Source organism: Salvelinus sp. IW2-2015, linkage group LG18, assembly GCF_002910315.2.
Source record: "Salvelinus sp. IW2-2015 linkage group LG18, ASM291031v2, whole genome shotgun sequence".
NCBI classification, from domain to species: domain Eukaryota; kingdom Metazoa; phylum Chordata; class Actinopteri; order Salmoniformes; family Salmonidae; genus Salvelinus; species Salvelinus sp. IW2-2015.
Window position 1 is genome coordinate 45,996,423 of NC_036858.1, and position 10,740 is coordinate 46,007,162.

General features: G+C 44.8%; 1 protein-coding gene across 1 annotated transcript in view; it reads right to left on the bottom strand.

Moving 5' to 3' along the window:
- LOC111978575 (acylphosphatase-2-like) overlaps positions 1-6,894 on the bottom strand; it is a 20,629-nt gene extending 13,735 nt beyond the window's left edge. The window contains exons 1-3 of the mRNA XM_024008697.1: positions 6,807-6,894; positions 6,355-6,371; positions 5,994-6,103 (exon numbers count right to left, since the gene is read on the bottom strand). Of these exons, the coding sequence (XP_023864465.1) occupies positions 5,994-6,103; positions 6,355-6,371; positions 6,807-6,873 (194 nt within the window). The 5' untranslated portion in view covers positions 6,874-6,894. The remainder of the gene's footprint in view (positions 1-5,993; positions 6,104-6,354; positions 6,372-6,806) is intronic.
- Positions 6,895-10,740: the final 3,846 nt, after the last annotated feature.

Consider the following 10,740-nt stretch of genomic DNA (forward strand, 5'->3'; position numbering starts at 1 on the left):
CGTCAGGAGTAACAAGGATAGGGGCGGATGTAAAACGCTTCTTGAGGTGATCAAAAGCTCCCTGGGCGGAACCGGACCACTTAAAGCAAGTCTTGACAGAATCAGAGCTGTGAGAGGGGCAGCCACTGACCGAAATTACGAATGAAACGCCGATAGAAATTAGCGAACCCGAGAAAGCGCTGCAACTCGACACGTGACTTAGGAACGGGCCAATCGCTGACAGCCTGGACCTTAGCGGGATCCATCTGAATGCTTCAGCGGAAATAACAGAACCGAGAAATTGTGACAGAGGAGACATGAAAGGCGCACTTCTCAGCCTTCACGTAGAGACATTCTCTAAAAGGCGCTGGAGTACACGTCGAACGTGCTGACATGAATCTCGAGTGACGGTGAAAAAATCAGGATATCGTCAAGGTAAACGAAAACAAAGATGTTCAGCATGTCTCTCAGTACATCATTAACTAATGCCTGAAAGCAGCTGGAGCATTAGCGAGACCGAACGGCAAGAACCCGGTATTCAAAATGCCCTAACGGAGTGTTAAACGCCGTTTCCACTCGTCCCCCTCTCTGATGCGTCGAGATGGTAAGCGTTACGAAGGTCCAACTAGTAAAGAACCTGGCTCCTGCAAAATCTCGAAGGGCTGACGACATAAGGGGAAGCGGATAACGATTCTTAACCGTTATGTCATTCAGCCTCGATAATCCACGCAGGGGCGCAGAGTACCGTCCTTCTTCTTAACAAAGAAAAACCCCCGCTCGGCGGGAGAGGAAGAAGGCACCACGGTACCGGCGTCGAGAGAAACAGACAGATAATCCCTCGAGAGCCTTACGTTCGGGAGCCGACAGAAGAGTATAGTATACCCCGAGGGGAGTGGTCCCCGGAAGGAGATCAATACAACAATCATACGACCGGTGAGGAGGAAGAGAGCTGGCTCTGGACCGACTGAAGACCGTGCGAGATCATGAATATTCCTCCGGCACTCCTGTCAAATCACCAGGTTCCTCCTGAGTAGAGGGGACAGAAAGAAACAGGAGGGATAGCAGACATTAAACACTTCACATGACAAGAAACGTTCCAGGATAGGATAGAATATATAGACCAATTAATAGAAGGATTATGACATACTAGCCAGGGATGACCCAAAACAACAGGTGTAAAAGGTGAACGAAAAATCAAAAAGGAAATGGTCTCACTGTGGTTACCAGATACTGTGAGGGTTAAAGGTAGTGTCTCACATCTGATACTGGGGAGAAGACTACCATCTAAGGCGAACATGGGCGTGGCTTCCCTAACTGTCTGAGAGGAATGTCATGTTTCCGAGCCCATGCTTCGTCCATAAAACACCTCAGCCCCAGAGTCTATCAAGGCACTGCAGGAAGCAGCCGAACCGGTCCAGCGTAGATGGACCGACAAGGTAGTACAGGATCTTGATGGAGAGACCTGAGTAGTAGCGCTCACCAGTAGCCCTCCGCTACTGATGAGCTCTGGCTTTTACTGGACATGACATGACAAAAATGTCCAGCAGAACGCGCAATAGAGGCAAAGGCGGTTGGTGATTCTCCGTTCCCTCTCCTTAGTCGAGATGCGAATACCTCCCAGCTGCATGGGCTCAGTCTCTGAGCCGGTGGGAGGAGATGGTTGAGAGATGCGGAGAGGGGAAACACCGTTAACGCGAGCTCTCTTCCACGAGCTCGGTGACGAAGATCTACCCGTCGTTCTATGCCGGATGGCGAGTGCAATCAAAAGAGTCCACGCTGGAAGGACCTCCCGGGAGAGAATCTCATCCTTAACCTCAGCGTGGAGTCCCCTCCAGAAAAACGAGCGAGCAACGCCGGCTCGTTCCAGTCACTGGATGCAGCAAGAGTGCGAAACTCTATAGAGTAATCCGTTATGGATCGATCACCTTGACATAGGGAAGCCAGGGCCCTGGAAGCCTCCTTCCCAAAAACTGAACGATCAAAAACCCGTATCATCTCCTCTTTAAAGTTCTGATAAACGTTAGAACACTCAGCCCTTGCCTCCCAGATAGCTGTGCCCCACTCCCGAGCCCGACCAGTAAGGAGTGATATGACGTAAGCGATCCGAGCTCTCTCTCTTGAGTATGTGTTGGCTGGAGAGAGAACACAATATCACACTGGTGAGAAAGGAAGCGATAAGGAGCGACACTCAGTGGGCTGCCCAGAGTAACATGGTGGGTTATTAACCCTAGGTTCCGGAGACTCGGAAGACCAGGAAGTAGCTGGTGGCACGAGACGAAGACTCTGAAACTGTCCTGAGAGATCGGAGACCTGAGCGGACAGGGTCTCAACGGCATGACGAGCAGCAGACAATTCCTGCTCGTGTCTGCCGAGCATTGCTCCCTGGATCTCGACGGCAGTGTAGCGAGAATCCGTAGTCGCTGGGTCCATTCTTGGTCGGATTCTTCTGTTATGCTGGTGAATGAGGACCCAAAAGCGACTAAAAGAAACAGAGTCTTTATTCCAGGCTTAAACAAACAATGATTCTCCTGGAAATTATCATAGGTAAATCCAAAACAGGAAACTGAAATCCTCTCGTCAGTAGAGAGGAACGACTGGAGACGCGACCACAGACTGCAGGTCGCTTCAGGAAGGCACAGGCCGTAGCTGACATAGACACCTGCTCACACGCAGCATCTGAAGAAGGCAAAAACACGACAGGGCGGAACAAGGACACAGAACAGCAAACATCAAACAAGAATCCGACAAGGACAGAAGCGGAAAATAGAGGGAGAAATAGGGACTCTAATCAGAGGGCAAAATAGGGGACAGGTGTGAAAGAGTAAATGAGGTCGTTAGGAGAATGAGAAACAGCTGGGAGCAGGAACGGAACGATAGAGAGAGAGAGCGRGAGAGGGAGAGAGGRAGGRGGAGAGAGAGGGATAGAAAGAGGGAAAGAACCTAATAAGACCAGCAGAGGGAAGCACAGGGACAAGACATGATGATCAAAGACAAAACATGACACTGAGCTCAGGAAGAGATGACCCCTGCTGAGTCCCAAAGACACTGTTCTGTTTTTTTCTGCTTCAACTGTCTATGGAGAAACAGGATCAGCCATTACACTTTTGTACTTGTCGTAAAAGAAAACAACACACAAACACATGCACGCACGCACACACACACAGCAATGTGTATCCCTCGTGAAAGGGTAGGTGTGATCTGTGAAGGCTTGGCATTTCCAAAGAGTGTGCTGTACACCAATTAACCTTTAAGAGTGAGAAAAGATGTAAAGCTCGGTTTTGGCTCACATTGACAGAGGCCTTGAAAGACTGAAGTTAACTAAAAACTAAAATCATTTTGATCTGTGAAAACTTTGTCTCCTACAGTGTATCAACAACGTGTGTGTGTATGTGTGTGTGTTTAGTTACAAGAATTTCTGGGCGTAGTGATGAGATACAGTAAGCATTAGAGAGGGTGTGCGGCTGGGTGGGTGTGAGGAGCAGCCTCCCATAGCTCTCTGTGGAACACACTTGAGATTATGATGTAATCTCTGTGACCTGCTTCCACCCCGATGACATCAGATTCACATCTGGATGAGAGACCCACCCCCGGACCCCAGTCCTGTTGGTGAGATTATCTCTACCAAGAAACTCACTCCCTGGCCAATCGACGAGAGAAAGAGCGAGAGAGCAAGAGAGAGCGAGAGAGAGCAAGAGAGCGAAAGAGCAATGTTGAGAGAGGAGAAAGAAGAAAATGTAGAAAAAGAGAAATAGAGCAAACAGTCGCAGGTTTCCATCTCCTCCCCAAACGGACTCTCAAAGGGAACATTTGTGACAAACTCTGACAATAAGAAACACATTATCCATAGTAATCAGCTTACGTGTGAGCCAACACCAACAACAACAACAATTAATAGCTCATATCACACCAACACACAAAGATCAGTCAAAATAATAGGTCTGGATAATAGCACTTAACTTGGAAGGAAAATGCAGTTTGAATCGTGTGATATTTCTCTCCCAGAGAAACTGAATGTATCAGGACGTTCTAGTGGAAGGCTATGCCAAAAGACTATCTCATCATTACAGAATGTGCAGGCAGTGGTCTGGGATTGCCCTGCCCACCAGAACAGAGGAGAATAAAGCCAATCATATCTATGGGGCTAGACAGACTCGAGGATTGTGAGGATTGTAAAAACAATCACTGAGTGAAGTGTGACTCCAAAAAGTCTAAATTCTATTGAGTTTAGTTCTATAACACGACTATAACACGACTATGGAATGCTGGAACTGGTCTATGCAGGGTAATAGTGCCACCTGCTGGTATAATAAGAGAAAAACATTAAAGGCAGTGCTTGACTTGGACTGAAATACGTGCCGGTATTCATTTTGGGTGCTGGTACTGTTTACATTTAGGTGCAGGAGCTCCACAATACTTTTGAGCTAATATTCTATAAGTGGAATAGGAGCTCAAGCAGTAGAAGAGCTCAAGTGAGCTCCTGCCCAAGTCAGGCACTGAGTAAAGGCCCAATGCAGCCATTTTAATTATCTCAATATCAAATCATTTCTGGGTAACAATTAAGTACCTTACTGTTATTTTATTCAACTAAAATGGTCAAAATGGTCTTAGCAAATAGCAATTTCTCAGGCAAGAATTTTGCTAGGACTGTCTTGGAGTGGTCTGAGTTAGGGGCCTAATTGGATGAGCCTAATGGGAGTTTTCAGGTTACAGATCCCTATCTGTTATTGGCAGAGGTTTGAAACTCTCTCTATTATTGGTATATTAACTTATACTACCTGGTGATGTCGACAGGCAGGCTAAACCTCCATCCCACCAAAACAGGCTGAAATTTCAGGTATTCTTTTCAAACAGCTCTTACACTAAAATTGCATTATCATCATTTTCACAATTTCACAGTATTATTCCAACCTCATAGTGTGGAAATATATACTGAGTATACCAAACATTAGGAACACTTTCCTAATATTGAGTTGCGTTCCACAGGGATGCTGGCCCATGTTGTCTCCAATGCTTCCCACAGTTTGTGTCACGTCTGCTTCCGCTCTTCCCTCCCCCTGGCACTTGAGGGCGCCAGGTTGCCCTGCATCACGCACTCCTGCCATCCATCACACACTCCTGCCATCCATCACGCACTCCTGCCATCCATCACGCACACCTGCCTTCCCTCATCACGCGCATCAGCGTTAGTGGACTCACCTGGACTCATTTATCACCTGTTCATTTCCTCCCCTATATTTGTCAGTTCCCCAGCTCTGTTCCCTGCTGCTGTATTGTTTTTGTCTTTAGTATTAGTTTGCTGACGCTGTTCCTGTCTCGTTCCATGTCCGTCTTTATTAAATGTTTTACTCCCCGTACCTGCTTCGTCTCTCCAGCGTCATCGCATATGACAAGTTGTATAAAGTTGGCTGGATGTCCTTTGGGTGGTGGACCATTCTTGATACACACGGGAAACTGTTGACCATGAAAAGCCCAGCAGCGTTGCAGTTCTTGACACAAACCGGTGTGCCTGGCACCTACTACCATACCCCGTTCAAAGGCACTAAAAACGTTTTTCTTGCTCATTCACCCACCGAATGGCACACATACACAATCCATGTTTCAATTGTCTCGAGCCTTAAAAATCCTTCTTTAACCTGTCTCATCCCCTTCATCTACACTGATCGAAGCGGATTTAAGAAGTGACATCAATAAGCGATCATAGCTTTCACCTGGATTCACCTGGTCAGTGTATGTCATGGAAAGAGCAAGTGTTTTAAATGTTTTGTATACTTAGTGTATATAAAACACAGGGCCTTTAAGACAGATCAGCGATAGGAGGGGATGATTGGCACTGCATTCTGTATCACTTTTAGAAAGGGTTGAAAATGGTTAGAACATTTTCAAAGTCCATATTTCAATGCAAAATAAGACTGTTGTTCCTACTGTCTTTCACTCTGTGGAGCTTTTACTGCGTTCCGCGCCTTGGTTAGCATGGGGTGTTTTTTCAATGCAGTAGATAGTGGCGTAGGACTTACATCTCACAGATCATGTCTGCAGGCCCCTGAACCTGGCCGACCACAGTGCCCTTGTTGGTGTTCTTCACCCAGCCACACAGACCCAGTCTCAGACCCTCCTTTTCTGTGTACTGTAGAGAGAGAGAGAGAGAGAGAGAGAGAGAGAGAGAGAGAGAGAGAGAGAGAGAGAGAGAGAGAGAGAGGGAGAGACAGCAATGAACATGATTCATACAGTCATGAGTGATATCACTAGGCACTATACTGTTGGTTGGCATCTCCTCTGTGAAAGTGCGAGGGGTGGGCACTTCATTTAGCAGAGTAGAATTTTTATTATTTTCATTTGACTGAAATTCAGTTATAGGGTCTTGTGGGAGAAACTTACCATTCTGAAACAGACCCCTACAAGAAACAGAGAAAACATGATTACTGACAAATATAATAGGCCGGTGTGTCACTTATTAGCTTATACAGTTGACTGAGTCTTCACTTATGATGATAGGTTCCATATTGACTGTACTGTAAGAGTACTGTGGGTGGAAACAAATAACTAACTGTAGGATTGTAAACAGAATGTGGGTGTAATAATGCAGTAGCAAGCTCTTAGGTTGTTAGAACCTGTAGGCTATGTGTCATTGAAGGCAAGTGTAAATCAGAGACTCTTAGCAAGCAAGTGTTACTTTGCTTATTTAGTGAAGTGCACTACGCTTATAAAAACACAGAGCAATGGACACTTGCAAGAACCTAAATTAAGAAACGCAGATCATTTTACAGTATGGTCACTCACGACGGAAATACTGTGCAATTAATAATTACAAGCAACATGAAGACACCAACCTTGGACATGGCCAAATATCTCAAAATCTACAGAACACAATTTTGCACCAGCTGCGTCATTGGACATGGTGAATTCAATAGCTGTCCAGAATAATGTCAGGAGGAACTGGCAACAGAAAAGCTTGAGCCACTTTGTCCACTAGATGGCAGACAAACCATCCTGTCTCATTTGGCCCACAGCTCCACTGCTGTTTTTAGACATATTTCCTAAAACCCTCATATCTTGGATAGCCATGGTAAATGCCAGCCATTGGGGGGGAAAAGCACACAAGCAAAACAATGTCAAGTGTCAAAGTCTGTATTAGTGAGGGTGTTAGTGTTGAAAAGAGCTTTTGGGTGAAGGTTCAGCAAATGTCTGGCTGGATGGAAACAAGAGTTGATTTGATAGATCCCTCAGGGTCTGAAATTACATACAAACAAACATAACCTACTTAACCTGTAAAATACAGTGCAGAGCGGATATATACCCAACACATACAAATAAATGCACGTGTAAATCAGATGAACGCACACACACACACACACACATACATACACACAGCAAGCACAGAGATACTTATACACATCAGAACAGCACAGCAGTGAAACTCATATTATATTCAGAAAACATCTGAAAAGAATGCTTAATCACAAAATAGCTTGCTTGTATAGGTTATTAGATAAATGACCCATGCAATCTTGGTAGCTAACTACCACAACCCTGCAGCTGTTTGATAACTTTAAGCTTCCTCTATACCTGCAGCTGTCTAGCGCTTGTCTCAGGCTGATATACCGGCTAACATGAAGCTACCTATCTGAGCTACCAGTAACTAGAATATAGTGTTAACCTTGGGCTAAATGATAACTAGGGCTCTCTGCCAACCTGGGGCCCCTTAGCTATGACCTGCAGCTACCTGCTGACTCAGAAACATGAGCTGAACTGGACTCCTGATTGAACTTTGCCTGCAGCATCAACCTCACACTGACTGAGGGCAAAAGTATAAATAGCACAAATGTGCCATTTCTTAACCCGTGGAATGAATTTCCACTCCAGATCCCAGAAAATAAATCCTCCCACCCACATTGACTCACAACCCAGGCAATACTCATATTACATATCCAAGGGAATACAGTTACTTTAAAATATATTCATATTTACTACCACATTCAAATTAAAATACAGTTCTTATACAACATATCCAGTAGAAAAAATGTATTTGCATAAATATTACCCCATTATTTTCTAAACATGAACTGATACTTTCCAGTTTAGAAAAGTGAACCTTTATGCTCAAGCCCAGAACATCCATGTGCTTCCTCCTACAGCAAATACCATCCTTAGGTTCACAGTGGGTGTAATAATGCAGCAACAAGCTCTTAGGTTGTTAGAATCATTATGCTATGTGTCCCTGTCCATACATCCAGCTGGGTTCTCAGTACATCGTGCAGACAGGAATAAAGAACTCTCCGGGAAGAAGCAAGGCGGCGGTGCATGTTTCATGAGTAATTACTCATGGTGTGATTGTGATAACGTAGTGGAACACAAGTCCTTTTGTTAACCCGACCGAGAATATCTCACAATCAAATGTCAACCTTATTACCTCCCAAGAGAATTCTCTTCAGTTATAGTCACAGGTGTGTATATTCCCCCTCAAGCCGATACCACGACGGCCCTCAAGGAACTACACTGGACTTTGTGCAAAGTGGAAACCACATTTCCTGAGTGTTACGTTCCCCAGTTTCTGTGTTTTGGTTTTGTTTGTATGTGTGTGTTTCAGGATGGCTTCCTGAAATTCCCCCAAGCAGCTGATTGGTCGGCCCCATTGCTAATTGGAGCTGACCCCGCCCCGTTAGGATACAGCTGTATCCCATTACAGACTCCTTCTCCAGCTATATAAGCCAGTGTTCTGTTGCTCAGAAGGGAGATGATTTGTATGTCCTATGTTGGTTGTTGCAGAGAGAGAGTGTGTATGGTTATGCCCTGTATTCTGTGTTTATTTGTTGCTCAGAGAGAGAGCTTCTTTAATGTCCTGAGTTAGTAGTTTTTTTTGTGAAGTATTTTGTAGGGGTCCTGCGGAGGTATGTTTATGTCCAAAGGTCTGTTTTGATTGTTGAACTTGTTTGTATTATTCTGTTTCATTTGTTCCCAGGGGGGAAGGGGAAGGCACCTAGGGAGTGCTTAGGCAAGAGGCCTGCGGGCATACATAACCCGTAGTATTTACTGTCTATATACACTAGGTAAGACCTGGGCGGACCACCCCCTTGTATTTTGGTTAGCGCACCAGGTGGTGCTAAGCTAGGTAAGTAGTGGGTAGGTAGGAGAGGAGGCTTTGACATTTACTTTCTTTGCTTTGGTTCCGTTCAGCCCCTTTTCCCCACAATTGAAAGCATATTACCGTGTGAAGGAATAAATTCCCAGTAAACGGTAAATTCTCTGCCTTTGTCATCCTTACTCGCACCTACAGTCCCATACCTCTTTCACTCCACGGGGAGTGGAGTTGTAGCAGGGTGTTGCGTTCCCTCTTCCTAGAGGCGTATGTAACACTGAGGTTGCATTTATTGTGGCTGGGGATTTCTATCAACACTGACTGTAGTACTCGCAATACAAGAACTCTCAACCATTGTTACTCTCCCTTCCGGGATGGCTACAAGGCCCTCCCCTGCCCTCCCTTTGGCAAATCAGATCATGACTCCATTCTGCTCCTCCCTTCCTATAAGCAGAAACTCAAACAAGAAGTACCCGTGCTAAGGTCTATTAAACGCTGGTCTGACCAATCAAAATCCATGTTTCAAGATTGTTTTGATCACGAGGACTGGGATATGTTCCGGGTTGCCTCTGAGAATAACATTGACATATACACGGACACGGTGACTGAGTTCATCAGAAAGTGTATACGGGATGTTGTTCCCACTGTGACTATTAAAACCTACCCAAACCAAAAAACATGGATGACAGCATTTGCGTAAAACTGAAAGCGCTAACCACCGCATTTAACCACGGCAAGGTGACTGGGAATATGGTCAAATACAGTGTAATAATTCCCTCCGTAAGACAATCAAACAGGCAAAATGTCAGTACAGAGACAAAGTGGAGATGCAATTCAACGGCTCAGACCAGCCACGTCGCAGACACCGACTTGAAGACACCAACAGTTGTCCAGAATAATGTCAGGAGGAACTGGCAACAGAAAAGCTTGAACCACTTTGTCCACTAGATGGCAGACAAACCATCCTGTCTCATTTGGCCCACAGATCTACTGCTGTTTTTAGACATATTTCCTAAAACACTCATATCTTGGATAACCATGGTAAATGCCAGCCATTGGGGAAAAAAAGCACCCAAGCAAAACACAGTCAATTGTCTGTATTAGTGAGGATGAAAAATAACATTTAGGTGAAGGTTCAGCAAATGTCTGGCTCTATCTGATGGAAATGAGTTGATTTGATAGATCCCCCCCAGGGTCTGAAATTACATACAAACAGCATAACCTACTTAACCTGTAAAATACAGTGCAGAGCGGCTATATACCCAACACACACAAACAAACACGTCTAAATCAGATGTGCACACACACAAACACACAGATAGATACTGATACACATCAGAACAACACAGCAATAAAACTCATATTCTTTTCAGAAAACATTTGAAAAGAATGCTTAGTCACAAAATAGCTTGTTTGTAGAGGCTTATTAGATAAATGACCCATGCAATCTTGGTAGCTAACCACCACAACCCTGCAGCTGTTTGCTAACTTTAAGCTTCATACAGACCTACAGCGGTCTAGCACTTGTCTGATATTGATATAACGGATTTTTTATTTTTTTATTTCACCTTTATTTAACCAGGTAGGCAAGTTGAGAACAAGTTCTCATTTACAATTGCGACCTGGCCAAGATAAAGCAAAGCAGTTCGACACATACAACAACACAGAGTTACACATGGAGTAAAACA